Source organism: Phyllobates terribilis, unplaced genomic scaffold (assembly GCF_046119375.1).
Source record: "Phyllobates terribilis strain yellow unplaced genomic scaffold, ASM4611937v1 Scaffold_1__5_contigs__length_1240528914, whole genome shotgun sequence".
Lineage (NCBI taxonomy): Eukaryota > Metazoa > Chordata > Amphibia > Anura > Dendrobatidae > Phyllobates > Phyllobates terribilis.
The window spans coordinates 103,973,428-103,995,261 of NW_027362761.1; the positions used below are offsets into that span (position 1 = coordinate 103,973,428).

A 21,834-nucleotide genomic window follows, 5' to 3' on the forward strand; every position below is an offset into this window, starting at 1 on the left:
GGCTGGATTGGGCCAGACTTCTCATCACCACCAAATGACAGCAGAGTAACATAAAGTCAAATCCACTGTGTTATTTCGGGAGGTGTATTCCCATGCATCGCTTCACACCCACACATGGGTATACGCTTCCTCATTTCGGCTGTTTTTTGCTCTTCTCCTTATCCTCAGCCTCCACGACCACTATACCACCAGGGTGACCGTGGTCCATGTTGCCAGCATTGCAAGTTCCTCTGTCCTAATTTTTGGCAGCTTTTGCTTGGAAGGCATAGGCAAAGACTATGGGAGACCCACTCCCCAATAATTGGAATAATGTTTTTAATATGCTGTACTGCATGGCTCTTGTAAGGGACATTGCAAGTTCCCCCTTCCTAATTTTTGGCAGCTTTTGCTTGGAAGGCATAGGCAAAGACTATGGGAAACCCACTCCCCAATAATGGGAATAATGTTTTTAATATGCTGTACTGCATGGCTCTTGTAAGGGGCATTAAAATCGTCTTGTTAAGCTACTGTGACCTCCACGTCTCTTCCAAGGGTCATTAAAGCGTCTTGTTAAGCTACTGTGACCTCCACGTCTCTTCCACAGTGCGTTGATATTGTCTTTTTATTCCACTGCGACCTCCAACACTCTTCCAAGGGGCATTAAAACTGTCTTGTTAAACCACTCTGAACTCCACGTCTCTTCCAAGGGGCATTAAAACCATCTTGTTAAGCTACTGTGACCTCCACATCTCTTCCAAGGGGCATTAAAACTGTCTTGATAAACCACTCTGAACTCCACATCTCTTCTAAGGGGCATTAAAACCATCTTGTTAAACCACTCTGAACTCCACAGCTCTTCCAAGGGGCATTGACATGTTGTTTTTAATTACCTCTAACCTCCACGACTCTTGCAACGGGCATTGCATTTCCTCCTAATTTTTGTCAGCTTTTGCTTTTCAATGCATAGGCGAACACTAAGGGAGACCCACTCCCCAATAATGGGTAGAAGGTTTTTAATATGCTGTAATCCACGTCTGTTTCAAGGGGCATTGCAGTGCCTAATAATTTTTGGAAAGCCTTCCATTCCCTGCTTAGGCCAACAGTGTACAGGAGACCCAGTTGCTATAAATGTAAAAAACGGTTTAGTTAAGGCCCTCTGACCTCCATGTCACTTCCAAGGGGCATTGGAGTACCTCGAAATTTTTGGTAGGCATTGCATTCACTGTATGCCTTATAACTGTGTAGCTGAACCGCTCCTTTTGGTACAGAAACATATCCTACAAGACATGTATGGTTGGCTGGCCTGATATTGATGTGAATGGTCCCTGTTCCTCCTGCTCTTTCTCCTTTGCCACCACCTCATCCATCATTCATCACCTGAAGCTTTGTTTTAACGGGAGTCATAGAACTGGGATAGTAGCAGGAAAACATCCAGCAATCCTCGAAGGAGGTAGAATATGCGCCAAAACGCTGACCACCTCAGGCCTAGCTGCTACTACATACATGCGCTTGCATTCCAAGGAACAGAAAACTAAGGAGATGGATGGCCTCATGCTCATGATTAATTTACTCGTTGTGTAGGAGGCCGACCACTGCTGCTGTCTACCTTCTGAACTTTGTGTTGAAGCCTGATTGACCCAGGACCCGCAATCCTCTATGTCTGGAGGACGTGTTGCATCCCAGTGTCCAACTGTGTCCCGGCTTCCACAATATTAACCCAGTGTGAAGGCGTCAGAGAGATGGACCATTCCTGGCCACATTCACTTGTCCACGTGTTTGTGGTTAGGCTGTCCTTCCCACTAAATGCACTGGGGAGGGCACAGGTAATGTTTTGGTATGCGCGCTTGTGTATAAGGCGCACCGGGACAAATAGGGGCGGCTGGGGACCGTTTATGGACACTGGGCCACCCCCACGCGGCTGGGGACTGTGGGTGGGCACCCGGCCGCAGGGCGGCTGGGGACTGAGTATGGACACCCGGCCGCCCCCTGGCGGCTGGGGACCAAGCGTGGACACCCGGCCGCCGGGCGGCTGGGGACTGAGTATCAATACCAGGCAACCGACGCAGCCATGACGTGGTGGCCAGATTCCACCTCCACATGCCTAAAAGGCCCAATTTCAAGTGCAAGCAAGCTAGCAGTATGGTATTGCAGCCTGGGGGTGGGTGGGTGGCAGGCTGCATACTTGCGTTTGTATTGCAAGTTATGGGGGAGGTACAATTGAACACTGCCCTGGGACAAGGACTTGCACGGGGATAGTTGCAAGTCTGCATCTTCTGATGTGGCAAGGATCACTTCTGATGGGCACACTTTTAGGCAGTGACCTGGGTGTCAGAGATGCTTCCAGGGGTCTTCCCCATGCTGTTCCCATGTCTTTTTAGCACTGTATGCATGTGTCACACAGCACATGGCCAGATAAGGTTGTAAAATGTTAAAATGACATTTCCCGGTGAATGCATTTGTCACGGTTGAAAGCAATACAGACGTGCAAAAACGCATAAAAGATGCTACTTGTGAACATAGCCCAAGGTGTGGAGGAGTATTTTTGTTTTTGGTTATTTATTTTACCTTATACACAAGTCTTTACGTTGGAAAGGATGTTCCTTAACCCCTTTCCGACCTGTTCAGTAATGGTACGCACCAGGTCGGAAAGGCCGGTTCAGCGGGGGCTCCGGCGGTGAGCCCGCACTGAAGCGAGCACATGTCAGCTGATTATTGGAATCGCAATCCACCCGCGGCTGTTAACATGTTAAATCTCTGACAGTGGCATTTAACTCGCGCTTCCGGGAGTCCTAAGCCCCGCCCATCAGTGACCCCGTCACGTGATTGCGGGTCACCAATGGGTGGGCATGACAACTCAGGGTCTGCAGCAGACGCCTGTGGTTGTCATGTCTCAATTCCTATGAGCGCCACCTAGTGGTCAGCGCTCATAGCAAGTGAGCATTTCTCCTGCATACAAGCGATCTGCTCATCGCTTGTATGCAGTAGAAGCAATCAGACAACTGCTGCTTCTAGTCTCCTCTGGAGACTATAGAAGCAAGCAGAAAGTGTAAAAAAAAGTTTTTAAAAAAATAAAAAAAATAAAAAATATATAAAAGTTTAAGTCACCCCCCTTTCGCCCCATTCAAAATAAAATATATATATATAAAAAAAAAAAAACACATACACATATTTGGTTTCACCGCGTTCAGAATCGCCCGATCTATCAATATAAAAGAAGAATTAATACAATCAGTAAACGGCGTAACGAGAAAAAAATTTTAAACGCCAGAATTAAGTTTTTTTGGTCGCTACAACTTTGCAATAAAATGCAATAACGGGCGATCAAAACATCGGATCTACCCCAAAATGGTATCAATAAAAACGTCAGCCCGGCACGCAAAAAATAAGCCCTCACCTGGCCCCAGATCCCGAAAAATGGAGAAGCTAAGGGTCTCGGAAAATGGGTCATTTTTTTTTGTTTTTTTTAGCAAGCTTTGGATTTTTTTTTCACCACTTAAATAAAAAAGAACTTATACATGTTTGGTATCTATGAACTCGTAACGACCTGGAAAATAATGATGGCAGGTCAGTTTTAGCAATCTGTGAACGTGATAAAAAAAGGACCCAAAAACCAACTGTGGAATTGCATTTTTTTTGCAGTTTCACTGCACTTGGAATTTTTTTCCCATTTTCCAGCACATGATATGGTAAAACCAGTGATGGTGTTTAAAAGTACAACTCGTCCCGCAAAAAATAAGCCCTCACATGGCCATATTGAACGAAAATTAAAAAAAGTTCTGGCTCTGGGAAGAAGGGGAGCAAAAAAGGAAAACACAAAAACAGAAAGACCCATGGTCGTTAAGGGGTTAACATATTTCACAGGAAAGCACTTTCACTTTCATTTTTGAACGTTTTATTGTGAGCCTGTAAAAGTGGCTTAATACCTCTGACCACGTTGTTGACAGCAGTGACCTGGGGGTCAGAAATGTTTCCAGGGGCGATCCCCATGCTGTCCCCATGTCATTTGAGCACTGTCACTATCGTTTTGGGCACTTTTTAGGCTTTCTACAGACTGCCGGGGGAGCACCCGAGTATCACAGTGAGCTCGGCCCGAGCTTCGAGCACCCGAGCATTTTAGTGCTCGCTCAACACTAGGTAGTCACCGAAAATGGTTTTCTCTTCACAGATGTGCCCTGTCAGGTTTAATAAATGGGATTTCTTGCCTTATAAATGGGGTTGGGACCATCAGTTGTGTTGTGCAGAAGTCTGGTGGATACACAGCTGATAGTCCTACTGAATAGACTGTTAGAATTTGTATTATGGCCACAAAAAAGCAGCTAAGTAAAGAAAAAGGAGAGGCCATCATTACTTTAAGAAATGAAGGTCAGTCAGTGCAAAAAATTGGGAAAACTTTGAAAGTGTCCCCAAGTGCAGTTGCAAAAACCATCAAGCGCTACAAAGAAACTGGCTCACATGAGGACCGCCCCAGGAAAGGAAGACCAAGAGTCACCTCTGCTTCTGAAGAAATGTTTATCCGAGTCACCAGCCTCAGAAATCGCAGGTTAACAGCAGCTCAGATTAGAGACCAGGTCAATGCCACACAGAGTTCTAGCAGCAGACACATCTCTTCAACAACTGATAAGAGGAGACTTTGTGCAACAGCCCTTCTTGGTAAAATAGCTGCTAGTAAACCACTGCAAAGGACAGGCAACAAGCAGAAGAGACTTGTTTGGGCTAAAGAACACAAGGAATGGACATTAGACCAGTGGAAATCTGTGCTTTGGTCTGATGAGTCCAAATTTGAGATCTTAGGTTCCAACCACCGTGTCTTTGTGCGACGCAGAAAAGGTGAACGGATGGACTCTACATGCCTGGTTCCCACCGTGAAGCATGGAGGAGGAGGAGGAGGTGTGATGGTGTGGGGGTGCTTTGCTGGTGACAATATTGGGGATTTATTCAAAATTGAAGGAATACTGAACCAGCATGGCTACCACAGCATCTTGCAGCGGCATGCTATTCCATCCGGTTTGCGTTTAGTTGGACCATCATTTATTTTTCAACAGGACAATGACTCCAAACACACCTCCAGGCTGTCTAAGGGCTATTTGACCAAGAAGGAGAGTGATGGGGTGCTACGCCAGATTACCTGGCCTCTACAGTCACCAGACCTGAACCCATTCGAGATGGTTTGGGGTGAGCTGGACTGCAGAGTGAAGGCAAAAGGGCCAACTATTGCTAAGCATCTCTGGGAACTCCTTCAAGATTGTTGGAAGACCATTTCCGGTGACTACCTCTTGAAGCTCATCAAGAGAATGCCAAGAGTGTGCAAAGCAGTCATCAAAGCAAAAGGTGGCTACTTTGAAGAACCTAGAATATAAGACATATTTTCAGTTGTTTCACACTTTTTTGTTAAGAATATAATTCCACATGTGCTAATTCATAGTTTTGATGCCTTCAGTGTGAATGTACAATTTTCATAGTCATGAAAATACAGAAAAATCTTTAAATGAGAAGGTGTGTCCAAACTTTTGGTCTGTACTGTATATTCTGCCAGTGGCAGAGGATGCATTAATAGCAATTTTCCCAACTCATCATGATATTGACTTATTTAATCATTTGCATTACAAACCTTCCACTTTATTTTGCCAGGAAGAAATTCGAATTGCAATGGATTCAAATAAAATCAATAATGCGTTATTCCATAAAGTTAAAAATGATTAAAAACATCTATGACAGTAAAAGATGTAATTATTCTGATGTGTTTGTGGCATTATTACCCTTAGGCCATGGCCCCACTATCAGTATTTGGTCAGTATTCGGTCAGTATTTTTCTCAAGAGTTGGAGCCAAAACCAGGAGTGGGTGATAAATGCAGAATTGGTGACTTGTTTCTATTATACCTTTTCTCTTATTGTTCCTCACCTGGTTTTGTCTTCCACTCCCGAGAAAAAATACTGAACGAATACAGATAGTGGGGCCGTGGCCTAAGTCATACAGTGCCTTACTCTATTATTCTAACCCCCTTTGCAATACAAATTTCTTCTTGGCAATATTAATACCAATGGTTAGAGGTTCCTCATGGATTGACGGATGTTTGGATAAGAGAGGTTTTCTCTATTTGCTACATAGTGAGGCTTTTCTACTGATTTCGTATTTTGATAATGCTAACACTTTAGAATTTGCCATTCTTATTGATTGTTAAAACTTCTCTTACCAATGACCATAAGAAGTGGACCACATTTCCTCTATGAATTTACTAGTACCATGTCAATTAAACTAATCATGTGAACACCTTTTCATTTAGGTTAGTAGTGAATAGGAACTGTGTGGGTCTTTGAGTTCGATGTCAAGCATGATGAAGGGCAAAAAGCATGTGACTACAAGAAACCATTTTCTGCAGACATGTGATCTGTAATATAGTTCAAAAGTGGCATAAATGTGCCTAAGGTACAAAAGAAGAATGCAATTTTAACAGCTAAAAGGATCAAGCAATAATAAAACAGAACAGAAAAATATTTCTAAGTATAATTGTATCTACTGGAATATATTTGAGTAAGGCCTTGCTCAGACAATTTTTTTTATGTACAGAAAAAAATGATATGTGTATCATCAGTGTTCTGCATCTGAGTGTTATCAGTATTTGATCAGTGTGTCCTCAGTGTGTCATCAGTGATTTTCATAAATGGATAAATAAATAAATAAATGACAAAGTGTCTCCTATCCTTTGCAATGTTAATCCCTCCCCCCTCCGGGCGATTTTTCATTTTTTGCTTCACTTTTTTCCTCCCCTTCTTCCAAGAGCCATAAACTTTTTAGTTTTCCAGCCATATAGCCATGTGAGATCTCTGCCACATATTGTGCTAGAAAATGGGAAAAAAAACAAATGCGGTGAAATTGCAAAAAAAAGTGCAATTCAATAATTGTTTTGTTTTTTTTTCTTTACCATGTTCAATATATGGTAAATCTGACCTGGCAATATGATTCCTCAGGTCTGTACAAGTACTCAGATACCAAACATCTATAGTTTTATTTAAGTGGTGAAAAAAATTCAGAAATTTGTCAAAACATTATTTTTGATTTTGTCGTCATTTTCCGAGATCCATAATGTTCTAATTTTTTGGGATCTGGGGCTGTGTGTGGCCTTGAGCTGATGTTTTTATTAATACCATTTTGAGGTAGATACAATGTTTTGATTGCCTTTTATTGCATTTTATTGCAATGTTGTGGCAGCCAAAAAAACGTAATTCTGGGGTTTTGATTTTTTTTCTCATTGCACGGTTTACCGATCGGATTATTTATTTTATATTTTGATAGATTAGACCTTTCTAAATGAAGCAATACCAAATATGTGTAGTTTTTTCTTTTTTTTATTGTTTTATTTTTAATGTGGCAAAACTTTTGGGAAGGATTTTTTAAAACTTACCTTTACTTTTTCCAGTATTTAATAGTCCCCTTAGGATACTTGAAGCTGCGATCTTCCGATCGCTTGCGCTATGTATAGCAAAAATCACGATCTCCTCCAATGAACGGGCCGGCGTTCATTGGAGGATTCTAATGACAGGCATGGGGGTCTTCAACAGACCTACGCCTGTCATAAATACCCATTGGTGCCTCACGATCATGTGACGGGCATGCCGAGGGGCGGGATCAATTAAGTGCTTCCTGTCTACACGTGTTAAATGCCACCGTCAGTGATTGACTGTGGCATTTAACTGGTTAACAGCCGCGGGTGGATCTTGGATTCACCCATGGCTGTTAGAGGCACTTGATGACTGATTAAGTAAGCCATCAAGTGTGGGGAAAGATGCGAGCTCAGCATGTGAGCCCGCATCAAAGGCAGAGACACGTCCGATGTCGTAAATATACGTCATCGGTCATGGAGGGGTTAAACACGGACGGCACACGGATGCCATCCTTGTGTTGCAGTTGTTTTTCACAGACCCATAGACTCATATTGGCGTTTTCATTTGTGCTGCTGGGAAAAAAACGGACATGTCTCCATAAGTTTTGCATGGACACACTGTCGGTGAAAAGATAAGGTATATAAATAGCACTATAATGGTTACATGTTCTATACATGAAAAAAATGGATACAACACGCACATGCAACACTGACGTCTGAATGAGGCTTTAGTGTAAGGCATATGTTGACTACAGCAAAATAAACCTTGGCAATGGTCCATCTATGGCCAACGGCAGAGGGTCATCCATTTAATGTATCATACAGCAAACAACATGCTAGGATTCTCAGTTTGATCATATGTATTGATGACTCTGTTAGTAAGTTATACAAGTAGAGAGCTGCAGACGTAAAGCCAGGTAGATGGTCCATCCAATGAATAATCCCTACCTATGTATTTTAAAGATATAGCCACTAGTGCAATAGTCAGTATATTATTTTTTATTAGAATTTATATTGACTATTTTGACTACTGATGTTATAAATTATTCACAGTGATTTAAGCTAAACAATCAACCCCTGTCCGGAACCAATACATACATAACCACATGCATCATACATTCATTCACATGCCTCGTAACTATTAGTCAGCTGTTTCTTGGGTGAGCCGGGTAAAAACATGACTAGTATGGAGTTAGGCTAATTGGATCATTTCTTAACCCGACAATGATTTTGTTAATTCAAAGAAAAGCTCTGTCACAGACAGTATTACATAGTGCATTCAGAAACTGCGTATATAACTTCAATATACTGGAAAAAACTATTACAAAACTTACAGATTTTCCTGATTTTACTTTTGGGTTCATGTTCCAGGCTCCAGGCCAGTAAGAAGGTGTAATGTCATCATTCATTGTACTGGATGGCCATTGTACATCCCAGGATGGAGCTGCAGCTGGCAAGCTATGAGCTTCATGAGCAGTTGGTGGGTCTTCACTGCTGACCTTAGTATGGTTCATCATTGGGGCACAGTCCCCATTGCAATCCTGTTGAAAACACAGTGTTATAATATCTAGTAGTAACTTGTTGTTTAATCCCTTACCGACATCTGCCGTATATGTATAGCGCAAGTTGGTAGCAGGTGTATTGAGTGGGAGAGCTCGCCCCATAGCCAGCAGATAATGGCTGTGACACACAGCCAAGATTTGCCTTTAACAGCCATGGGGAAAGTAGAGCTTCACCCGCGGCTGTTAACATGTTAAGTTCTGCTGTGAAACTCTGACAGTAGCATTAACAGTGCGCCAGCATGGGGGTGCTTTATTCTAAACACCCATCAGCGCCCCCCTGCCGCAATCGTGGAGCTCCAATGAGTTACTATGACAGCTGAGGGTCCGTTGAAAACCTCCATGCCTGTAATCACGAAGCTCCTTTTAAACCCTGTCTGTAGCTGGGCTTCAAAGGAGACCGTGATATTTGGCATGTACAGAAATACTGTGGTATTGCTGTATATAGCAAAAGCGATCAGATGAGGGGACTAAGGGGACTAATAAATACAGTAAAGAGTTTTAAATAAGTAAAAAAAAAATTAAATAAAACATAAAAGTTCAAATCACCCCTTTTCCCCCTATTAAAAATAAAGATAATAAAAAATACTGCACACATACAGTGCTGTGAAAAAGTCTTTGCCCCCTTCCTGATTTCTTATTCTTTTGCCTGTTTGTTACACTTAAATGTTTCAGAGCACAAAACAGCTCTAAATATTAGACAAAGATAACACAGGTAAACAGAAAATGTAGTTTTTAAATGAAGGTCTTTATTATTAAGGAAAAAAGAAATTCAAACCTACAGGGCCCTGTGTGAAAAAGTGATTGCCCCCTAAACCTAATAACTGGTTGGCCACCCTTCGAAGCAACAACTGCAATCAAGCATTTGTGATAACGGGCAATGAGTCTTACAATGCTCTAGAGGAATTTTGGCCCACTCATCTTTGTAAAATTGTTGTAATTCAGCCACATTGGAGGGTTTCCACAGCATCTAAATCGGATTAAGGTCAGGACTTTGACTAGGCCACTTCAAAGTCTTAATTTTCTTTTTCTTAAGCCATTCAGAGGTGGACTTGCTGGTGTGTTTTGGATCATTGTCCTGCTTAACTCAAGTGCCCTTCAGCTTGAAGTCACGAACAGATGGGCAGACATTTTCCTTCTGGATTTTTTGGTAGACAGCAGAATTCATGGTTCCATTTACAACAGCAAGTACTCCAGGTCCTGAAGCAGCAAAACAGCTCCAGACCATCACACTACCACCACCCTATTTTTCTGTTGGTATGATGTTCCTTTTCTGAAATACTCTGTTACTTCTACACCAGATGTAATGGGACATACACCTTCCAAAAAGTTCAACTTTTGTCTCTTCAGTCCACAGAGTATTCTCCCAAAAGTCTTGGCAATCATCAAGATGTTTTCTTGCAAGACTGAGACAAGCCTTTATTTTTTTTTTGCTCATCAGTGATTTTTGTCTTGGAACTCCATTTTCGCCCAGTCTCTTTCTTATGGTGGAGTCATGAATACTGAGATCAACTGAGGCAAGTGAGGCCTGCAGTTCTTTGGATGTTGTTGTGGGGTCTTTTGTGACCTCTTGGATGAGTCGTTGCTGGGCTCTTGGGGTAATTTTGGTCAGTTGGCTACTCCTGGGAAGGTTCACTACTGTGGTTCGCTGGAGTCACAAAGCTTTAGAAATGGCTTTATAACCTTTTCCAGACTGATAGATCTCAATTACTTTGTTTCTCATTTGTTCCTGAATTTCTTGGATCGCAGCATGATGTCTAGCTTTTGAGGATCTTTTGGTCTACTTCACTTTGTCAGGTAGGCCCTATGTAAGTGATTTCTTGATTGAGAACAGGTGTGGCAGTAAACAGGCCTGTGTGTGGCTCGGGAAATTGAACTTAGCTTCCCAAAGATGTGATAAACCACAGTTAATTTATGTTTTAAGAGGGGGCAGTCACTTTTTCACACAGGACCCTGTAGGTTTGGATTTCTTTTTCTCTTAATAATAAAGACCTTCATTTAAAAACTGCATTTTGTGTTTACTTGTGTTATTTTTGTCTAATATTTACATTTGTTTTGTGCTCTGAAACATTTAAATGTGACAAACATGCAAAAGAATAAGAAATCAGGAAGGGGGCAAACACTTTTTCAAACCACTATATGTAGTATCGCCATGTTCAGTAAACTACAATCTATCAAAATATAAAAATAATTACATAGTTACATAGTTAGTAAAGCCGAATAAAGACTTGCGTCCATCAAGTTCGACCTGTTAGTTCTGTAATTGCTAAAGTTGATCCAGAGGAGGGCAAAAACCCCAAATGATTTAGCCAATCTTCACCTGAGGAAAAATTCCCTCCCGACTCTGAAACCAGCAGTCAGAATAAATCCCTGTATCAACCTACTATTTTATTCTATTTTTAAGTATATGCAGAAATCTGCCTGGTATCTAGAAAAGCATCCAGTCCCCGCTTGAACTGGTTTAGTGAATCCGACATTACCGTCTCCTCACTCAGTGAATTCCATATTCTCACTGCTCTTACCGTAAAGAACCCCTTCCTATGCTGGTGCTGAAACCTTTTCTCTTCCAGTCTTAGTGAATGCCCTCTTGTTACCGTAATATCCCTCCTTTTGAACAAATCCCGGGCAAGGTCTCTATACTGTCCCCTAACATATTTGTACACATTTATTATGTCCCCCCTCAACCTTCTCTTTTCCAGGCTGAATAGTCCTAGTTTTGCCAACCTCTCTGGGTATTGCAGTCCCTCCATTCCCCTTATTAATTTTGTTGCCCTCCTTTGTACCTTTTCAAGCTCATTTATATCCTTTCTATATATTGGGGCCCATAACTGAGCACAGTATTCCAAGTGTGGTCTGACCAGTGCTTTGTACAGTGGAAGAACAATGTTCTCATCCTTTGCAGCTATACCTCTTCTGATACATCCCATTACCCTGTTTGCCCTTACAGCAGCGGCCTGACTTTGGGCACTCCAATTTAGTTTGCTATCAATCAAGATGCCCAAGTCCTTCTCCATCTCTGAATTCCCCAATGATTTCCCATTCAGTGAGTACTGGTGACTTCCATTTTTCCTTCCCATATGTATGACCTTACATTTCTCCTCGTTAAACCTCATTTGCCATTTAATGCTCCACCTACCCAGCTTATCCAAATCCCTCTGTAGGTCTTCACTATCCTCTTTTGTATTAATTGTTTTACATAACTTTGTGTCATCTGCAAATATTGATATTTTACTATTTATCCCGTTGACTATGTCGTTAATAAAGATATTAAATAACATTGGGCCTAGTACAGACCCCTGTGGTACCCCACTAGTGACGCTTACCCAATCTGAGTATATTCCATTTATAACCACCCTCTGCCTTCTATCCTTTAGCCAGTTAGCTACACACTTGCAGACATTTTCCCCCAGCCCCATCATTCTCATTTTGTATACCAACCTATTATGTGGCACGCTATCGAACGCTTTTGAGAAGTCGAGATACACGACATTCACTGGTTCCCCCTGATCTACTCGAGAGCTAACCTCCTCGTAGAAGTCAATCAGGTTTGTTTGGCAGGAGCGATTCCTCATGAATCCATGTTGGTTCGGGGTTAATAGACTATTAGCATCAAGATGCTCCATGATTGCCTCATTAATAAAGCCTTCAAAAATTTTGCCCACAACGGACGTCAGACTCACCGGCCGATAGTTTCCGGTGTTACTTTTTGCTCCCTTTTTGAATATTGGCACTACATTCGCCTGTCGCCAATCAAGTGGTACAGACCCAGTCTCAACAGAGTCCTTAAATATAAGATATAACGGTCTGTCTATCACATTACTTAGTTCCCTTAGTACCCGTGGGTGTATGCCATCAGGTCCTGGTGATTTGTTCATTTTAATGTTACTGAGGCGTTTCTGTACCCCAGCTTGGGTTAGATTTGTCATACTTAGTGGAGGATTAAGCTTGTCACTTCTCATTTTGCCTGTTAGTTCTTTTTCCTTTGTGAAAGTTGACGAAAAAAATTTATTTAATAGATTAGCTTTATCCTCATCTTTCTCTATGATTTTGCCTTCATCACTTTTTATCGGTCCAATATTATTCGATTTAATCCTTTTACTATTTATATACGTAAAGAACAGTTTGGGATTTGATCTACTTTCCCTAGCAATACGTCTCTCTGTTTCCTCCTTTGCTATTTTTATTTGTTTTTTGCAGGTTCTCGTTTTTTCCTTGTAACACATTAGTGCCTCCTTGCTGTTTTCCTGTTTTAATCTCTTGAATGCCTCTTTTTTGCTATTTAACGCCCCTTTTACGTTCTTATTCAACCATATTGGTTTCCTCTTATTTATGGCCCTTTTATTCCCATACGGTATATATCTCTCGCACTGAGTATTCAGAATTCTTTTGAAGGTTTCCCATTTACTATTCGTATTTCCTTGATTAAGAACTTTGTCCCAGTCTATAAGTTGAAGGTTTTCTTTCAGCTGATCAAACTTCGCCCTCCTAAAGTTTAATGTTTTAGTTGTTCCCTTATTGATAACCCTACTGAAGGGCATTTTGAAATTGATAATATTATGATCGCTATTACCTAGGTGCCCCCCTATCTGTACCTCAGTTATTCTATCAGGCCTATTAGTCAATATTAAGTCCAACACTGCCTTCCCTCTCGTTGGTTCCTGCACTAGTTGGGAGAGATAATTATCCTTGATATTTGTCAAGAACCTTTTTCCTTTCTGCGATCTACAGGTTTCTGTTTCCCAGTCAATATCCGGGTAGTTGAAGTCCCCCATTACAATCACCTCATTATGTTTTGCTACTTTGTCTATTTGTCCTAATAGCAGTTTCTCATTCTCCTCTGTTATATTGGGTGGCTTATAGCAGACCCCCAGTAATATTTTATTATTATTTTTTGCCCCCTCTATCTCTACCCACATGGACTCGACCCCCTCTTCTCCCTCTGTTATATCTTCCCTTAGTCTGGGCTTTAGACGTGACTTTACATATAAGCAGACTCCTCCGCCCTTCCCCTGTTTCCGGTCCCTTCTAAATAAACTATAATCTGTTAAATTTACCGCCCAGTCGTAGCTATCGTCTAGCCAAGTCTCTGTTATACCTACGATGTCATACCTCTCCTCCGATATAAGCGCCCGCAGCTCATCTGCCTTATTGGTCAGGCTTCTTGCGTTGGTCAGCATGCAAGATAAAACTTTGGGGTTATTTAGCATCCTATTCTTCTCTAACGATCTAACTGTACTATCCCCACCCCCCTCTCCACCCTCATTATATTCACTTCTCCCCTTCCCCCTTGCTTGCCTCACATCCCACCTATTTCCTTGGTTTCCCCCCCCCCCCCGTCTCTAGTTTAAAAACTCCTCCAACCTATTAGCCATCTTACCCAGTCGGTAAACAGAAATACATTCAGAAATTATAAATATCAAAATTCTGGATTTTGGTCACCGCAACACTCAAAAAAAATACTGAAAAAAGCGATCAAAATGTGATATCTATCCCAAAATGGTATCAATAAAAACGTCGTCCCGTTCCCCCCCCCCCCCGCAAAAAAGCCTTCACACAGCCCCATCAACTGAAAAATGACAGCATTCTGGGAAAATGGTGACACAATTCCAACATTTTTTTTTTTTTTACAAATTTCCGATTTTTTTCAGCACTAAAATAATAAAAAAAAATGGACAAGTTTGGTATTGCCTTAATTGGACTGATTAGGAGAATCCTTATTTTTATAACACAATGAACACCGGAAAAACAATTCTTAGAAAACTATTTCAGAATTGCATTTGTTTTGCAATTCCACCGCACTTGGAATTTTTCCCCTGTTCTCTAGTACACTATATGGTAAAATGAATGGTGGCATTCAAATGTTCTCGTCCTACAAAAAAACAAGCTCTCTTACGTTTATGGGGACAGAGAAATAAAAAAGTTATGGAACAGAAATTGGCGACTAAATTTCCTTATTTAGAACATACCGAACAGATATCAAGCAAACACTAAATAAGCAACAGAGTTAAGTATCAATCCTATAATGGAAGCTTTCATTAAGTCTTTAAGGAGTCAACAAGACTTTATATTTGTTGATTCCCTGTTCTGCAGCTAAATAGATTTAGAAACTAAAACAGTTTAACTTGACTAATTTTGTGGTGCTGAAAACAAATATGATGCTAAAATTTGCTGATTAGCTCTAATTTTCAAGATCCAAAGACGGTTGTAATTACTTATGACACTTGTCATGCAGGCTTATAGAAAAATTGTGTCTTTATTAATTCATCATCATTATTACATTGTTAGTAGCTAGTTTATTATATTATCTATTTAGTCTATTGAGCCTTCAGTATTCTATCATCTTAGGGCGACCAATCAAAAAATGCCCACTCAGCTCTGATGACATAATCCTAATTCCAGTTACATCACCTACTTTTATAAATGTGCTCTGTCTTAGGTATTCAGTTTTAGGATTTCTTAACTTAGTTGTCTTAGCATACTGACATGCTACTATATGTTTTTTCAGATATGCCTCGTTCTTGCATTAACAAAGCGGATAGTTTGTGGTACATTTGCAGAGAAGTCACTTTTGCATCACAAAGGCGAGACTTGACTACCACGATAAGGAAAGCCTACAACCTGTATTTTGGCTGCAAGATAGGAGATCAGGACAAGAGTTGGGCTCCACGCATACTGTAAGCTGCACTAGATGTGCATCACATATTACCCAGTGGGTACATGGGAAGAGGTCATCTATGCCTTTTGCAGTCACAGTGATTTGAAAAGAGCCAATTGTTACCAACATTACATATCAAGGTGGGCCTAATGAAGAACTTTGTAAAGGCAATGGATAAAAATAAAAAAGCATTCATGTATCTCATTGATACATTTCCAAGGTTGAATGAAGCAAAGATAAAGGAAGGAGTCTTTATTGGACCTCAGATTCATAAGCTTCTTCAAGATGAGGAGTTTCTCTGTTTATTGCAGGGCAAGGAAAAAGACTGCATGTGTAGAATTCACATTAGTGGTAACTAATTTAATGTGAAACTCAAGAGCAGATAACTATGAAGAGTTGATGGAAAATCTCCTCAAAACATATAAGGATCATGGCTGTAACATGTCCTTAAAGATTAATTTCTTACATTCGCATCTAAACTTTTTCCCACCAAACTGGGATTCCATGGCAACCCATCGGCTTCCCGTGACCGCTACTGGCTTGTGTGAAATGCCACTGTCAGAAATGAACAGCGGCATTTAACAGGTTAACAGCAGCATGCAAAGCTCCACTCCACCCGCGAACCTGTTAACCTGTTACACGCTGTTGTTAATTTCTGCAAGGAAAGATGTGGGCTCAGCGTGTGTAAATGTACTTCATATGTCATGAAGGGTTAAGCTAAGAATATTAAGGTCAGCAATCAAAAAGCATGTCATACTGAACCATATATTGTATTGTAAAAAAGTCCACAGAAGTATAACCTTAACCCCTTTCCGACGTGGTCAGTAATAATACGAACCATGTTGGAAAGGCTGGTTCAGCGGGGGCTCTGGCGCTGAGCCCACGCTGAACCAGGCACACGTCAGCTGATTTATACAGCTGACATGTGCCAGCAACAGCCGCGGGTGGAAATCGCATTCCACCCACAGCTGTTAATTAGTTAAATGCCGCTGTCAACCTCTGACAGCGGCATTTAACAGCGCCACGCCGGAAGCGCGTCACTTACCCCGCCCATCGGTGACCTCGTCACGTAATCGCGGGTCACCAATGTGTGGGCATGGCAACGAGGGGTCTGCAGCAGACCCCTGTGGTTGTCATGTAAAGATTAAAAATATTTAAAAAATAAATAAATAAAAGTTTAAATCACCCCCCTTTTGCCCCATTCAAAATAAAGTAATAAAAAAACCCCCACATACACGTTTTTAGTACCGCCACGTTCAGAATTGCCCGATCTATCAATATAAAAAAATTATTAATCCGATTGATAAACGGCGTAATGAGAAAAAAATTCTAAACGCCAGAATTACATTTTTTGGGCGCCGCAACATTGTAATAAAATGATAAAATGCAATAACGGGCGATCAAACCATTGGATTTATCCCAGAATGGTATTAATAAAAACTTCAGCTCGGCGCACAAAAAATAAGCCCTCACCCGGCCCCAGATCCTGAAAAATAGGGACGGTATGGGTCTTGGAAAATGGCATCTTTTTTTTTTTTTTTTTTTTTAGCAAACTTTGGATTTTTTTTTCACCACTTCAGTAAGAAAGAACCTATACATGTTTGGTGTCTACGAACTCGTAATGACGTGGAGAATAAGAATGGCAGATCAGTTTTAGCATTCATTGAACGTGGTTAAAAAAAGCAACAACTGGAATTGCATTTTTTTTTGCAATTTCACCGCACTTGGAATTTTTTTCCTGTTTTCCAGCACACGATATGGTAAAACCAGTGATGGCATTTAAAAGTACAACTCGTCCCGCAAAAAATAAGTCCTCACATGGCCATATTGAATGAAAAATAAAAAAGTTCTGGCTCTGGGAAGAAAGGGAGCAAAAAAACGGAAAATGCTCCGGTCATTAAGGGGTTAAACTTGCACAAAAATGTGGACAACATGTTTACATCTATAGTGGTAGAGTTTATGTGTACTTCTATATTTAAGAATAACTTTTTATAGATATAACAGAAAAGTCATCAATGAGGTTTGTAGGCAAACCAAAGGAAGATCATTCTTGGTTCTCAAGATACACAGTTTAGAAATAATACTTTTGTAGTAACTTATTATTCTTTAATATTGATTTTAGTCACACTACTAGTGTTGAGCCACCCCCGTAGTGTTCGGGTTCGGTTCGGTTCGTCGAACACCGGGATGTTCGAGGAACTGTTCGTCGAACTGTTCGTCGAACACCTTAGAACACCGTCGAACACCGTTAAAACCAATGGCAGGCAAACAAAAACACATAGAAACACATAGAAAACACCTGCAAAGGTGTCCAAAAGCTGACAAACTGCTCAGAAGACACTCTGTTTAAAAAAGCCGGCCGGCAAATTCAGCAGCGGCATACACCGGTACCCGACAATTTAGACAAGAAGGAATAGAGCATCACACATAGATTAGATAGATAGAAACATGTCAGTCACACATATAAGAAGCACAGTGACAGTGTTGGTTACTGCATTTGTCATTTAGTGTAAAGGATTTATTAAAAAAAATATTAGTGTTTTCATGCACCGTCTCTTTAAAAAAGCCGGCCGGCAATTCAGCATCTGTACCCGACAATTTAGAACAGAAAGAATAGAGCTTCACACATAGATTAGATAGATAGAAACATGTCAGTCACATATATAATAAGTACAGTGATAGTGTTGCTTACTGTACTTGTCATTTAGTGTAAAGGATTTATTTAAAAAAATAATAGTGTTTTCATGCACTGTCTCTTTAAAGCCGGCCGGCAATTCAGCAGCGGTACCCGACAATTTAGAACAGAAAGATAGAGCATCACACATAGATTAGATAGATAGAAACATGTCAGTCACATATATATGAAGTACAGTGATAGTGTTGGTTACTGTACTTGTCATTTAGTATTAAAATAAAGGATTTATTATTAAAAAAATTGGCGTGGGGTTCCCCTTAATTTTAGGCTCTAGCGGAGGTTAAGCAGACGGCTGGGGCAGATGTTTGAAGCCTGGGAAGGGGGTAATACCCACGGAGCTTCCCAGGCTACTAATATCAGCCCCCAGCTGAATACATAGCCTTTACTAGCTATTAAAATGGGGGACCCCCCAAAAAAATGACGTGGGGTCCCCCCTAATTTAATAGCTAGCAAAGGCTAGGCAGACAGCTGAGGGCTGATATTAATAGCCCAGGAAGGGAGCCATGAATATTGGCCCCCTCCCAGGCTAGAAACACCAGCCGTCAGCCGCCCCAGAAATGGCGCATTCATAGGATGCGCCAATTCTGGCACTTAGCCTCGCTCTTCCACGCTGCCCTGGTGCGGTGGCAGGGGGTAATAGGGTTGGGGTTGATGTCAGCTTATAATGCCAGCTGACATCAAGCCCAGGTTAGTAATGGAGAGGCGTCTATAAGACACCCCCATTACTAACCCCATAGTCAAAGTTAAAAAAAACACAAACACCCAGAATAAAGTCCTTTAATTGAAATAAAGACACAATCCTTTATTGTTCTAAATTAAACCATACCTACCATCACGCCCATTCCATCTGAAGCCAACGATCTCCTGCAATAAAAGAAAAATAATAAAGCAACCTCATCCTTACCTTTCCATGGTTCCCACGACAGCTTCAGCTCTGCTAAATCGAGATGACAGGCTGGACCGCAGCAGAACGCCGCCATCCAGCCTGTCATCCCGCAGACACTGAGAAGCGCAGGCTTGCTTGCGCTGCTCAGCGTCTCTCTGTGACGACATCCAGATGAGCCGAGTTCATGTCCAATGAACTCGGCTCACCTCATGCACGTCACTGACAGCGTGGGAAAATTCTCACGCTGAAGCGCTGATTGCAGGAGAATTTTCCCACGCTGTCAGTGACGTGCAGGAGGTGAGCTGAGTTCATTGGACATGAGCTCACCTCATGCACATCACTGACAGCGTGGGAGAATTCTCCTGCACTCAGCACTTCAGCGTGAGAATTTTCCCACGCTGTCAGTGACGTGCATGAGGTGAGCCGAGTTCATTGGACATGACCTCGGCTCATCTGGATGCCGTCACAGCGAGACAGTGAGGAGCGCAAGCATGCCTGCGCTTCTCAGTGTCTGCGGGATGACAGACTGGATGGCAGCGTTCTGCTGCGGTCCAGCCAGTCATCTCGATGTAGCAGAGCTGAAGCTGTCGTGGGAACCATGGAAAGGTAAGGATGAGGTTGGTTTATTATTTTTCTTTTATTGCAGGAGATCGTTGGCTTCAGCTGGAATGGGTGTGATGGTAAGTATGGTTTAATTTAGAACAATAAAGAATTGTGTCTTTATTTCAATTAAAGGACTTTATTCTGGGTGTTGTGTTTTTTTTAAATACTTTACTAGAAATTCATGGCGGTCATGTCTAATACTGGCGTGACCCCATGAATTTTGGGCTTGGGGCCAGCTGATAATACCAAGCTGGCCCTAACCCCTTTATTACCCAGTGAGCCACCGCACCAGGGCCCTGGATGAGTTGGGTACAGCGCCAGAAGATGGCGCTTCTATGAACGCGCCATTTTCCGGGGTGGCTGCGGACTGCAATTTGTAGCGGGGGGGGGCCCAGAAAGCTTGGGCCTCCCTGCGCTGCAGATTCCAGCCCCCAGCTGCCTAGTTGTACCTGGCTGGACACAAAAATAGGGCGAAGCCCCACGTACTTTTTTTTTAATTATTTCATGAATTTCATGAAATAATTAAGAAAAAAAGGCCTTCCCTATATTGTTGTGTCCGGCCAGGTACAAATAGGCAGCTGGTGGATGGGGGCAGCCCGTTCCTGCCTGCTGTACCTGGCTGGACACAAATATAGTGCGAAGCCCCACTTCAATTTTTTTTAATTATTTCAGGAAATTCATGAAATAATTAAAAAAAAATTGACGTGGGGCTTCGCACTATATTTGTGTCCAGCCAGGTACAGCAGGCAGGAACGGGCTGCCCCCAACCACCAGCTGCCTATTTGTACCTGGCCGGACACAACAATATAGGGAAGGCCTTTTTTTCTTAATTATTTCATGAAATTCATGAAATAATTAAAAAAAAAGTACGTGGGGCTTCGCCCTATTTTTGTGTCCAGCCAGGTACAACTAGGCAGCTGGGGGCTGGAATCTGCAGCGCAGGGAGGCCCAAGCTTTCTGGGCCCCCCCCCGCTACAAATTGCAGTCCGCAGCCACCCCGGAAAATGGCGCGTTCATAGAAGCGCCATCTTCTGGCGCTGTACCCAACTCATCCAGGGCCCTGGTGCGGTGGCTCACTGGGTAATAAAGGGGTTAGGGCCAGCTTGGCATTATCAGCTGGCCCTAAGCCCGAAATTCATGGGGTCACGCCAATATTAGACATGACCACCATGAATTTCTAGTAAAGTATTTAAAAAAAAACACAACACCCAGAAAAAAGTCCTTTAATTGAAATAAACACACAATTCTTTATTGTTCTAAATTAAACCATACTTACCATCACGCCCATTCCAGCTGAAGCCAACGATCTCCTGAAATAAAAGAAAAATAATAAAGCAACCTCATCCTTACCTTTCCATGGTTCCCATGACAGCTTCAGCTCTGCTACATCAAGATGACAGGCTGGACCGCAGCAGAACGCTGCCATCCAGCCTCTCATCCCGCAGACACTGAGAAGCGCAGGCTTGCTTGCGCTCCACAGTGTCTCTCTGTGAGGGCATCCAGATGAGCCGAGTTAATGTCCAATGAACTCGGCTCACCTCATGCACGTCACTGACAGCGTGGGAAAATTCTCCTGCACTCAGCGCTTCAGCGTGGGAGAATTCTCACACTGAAGCGCTGAGTGCAGGAGAATTCTCCCACGCTGTCAGTGACGTGCAGGAGGTGAGCTGAGTTCATTGGACATGAGCTCACCTTATGCACGTCACTGACAGCGTGGGAAAATTCTCCTGCACTCAGCGCTTCAGCGTGGGAGAATTCTCACGCTGAAGCGCTGAGTGCAGGAGAATTCTCCCACGCTGTCAGTGAAGTGCAGGAGGTGAGCTGAGTTCATTGGACATGAGCTCACCTTATGCACGTCACTGACAGCGTGGGAGAATTCTCCTGCACTCACCGCTTCAGCGTGAGAATTTTCCCACGCTGTCAGTGACGTGCATGAGGTGAGCCGAGTTCATTGGACATGAACTCGGCTCATCTGGATGTCGTCACAGAGAGACGCTGAGCAGCGCAAGCAAGCCTGCGCTTCTCAGTGTCTGCGGGATGACAGGCTGGATGGCGGCGTTCTGCTGCGGTCCAGCCT

The 21,834-nt window shown here is 42.3% G+C and overlaps 1 protein-coding gene across 8 annotated transcripts in view; it reads right to left on the reverse strand.

The window, feature by feature from the left end:
• BNC2 (basonuclin zinc finger protein 2) overlaps positions 1–21,834 on the reverse strand; it is an 858,290-nt gene that overhangs the window by 609,320 nt on the left and 227,136 nt on the right. For 7 of the 8 annotated variants that reach the window (XM_073665382.1, XM_073665365.1, XM_073665205.1 and 4 more), the window contains one exon: positions 8,694–8,900. The exons of the other annotated variant lie outside the window; for it this stretch is intronic. In XM_073665382.1, coding sequence (XP_073521483.1) covers positions 8,694–8,900 — 207 coding nt within the window. The remainder of the gene's footprint in view (positions 1–8,693; positions 8,901–21,834) is intronic. 8 annotated transcript variants of the gene reach the window in all.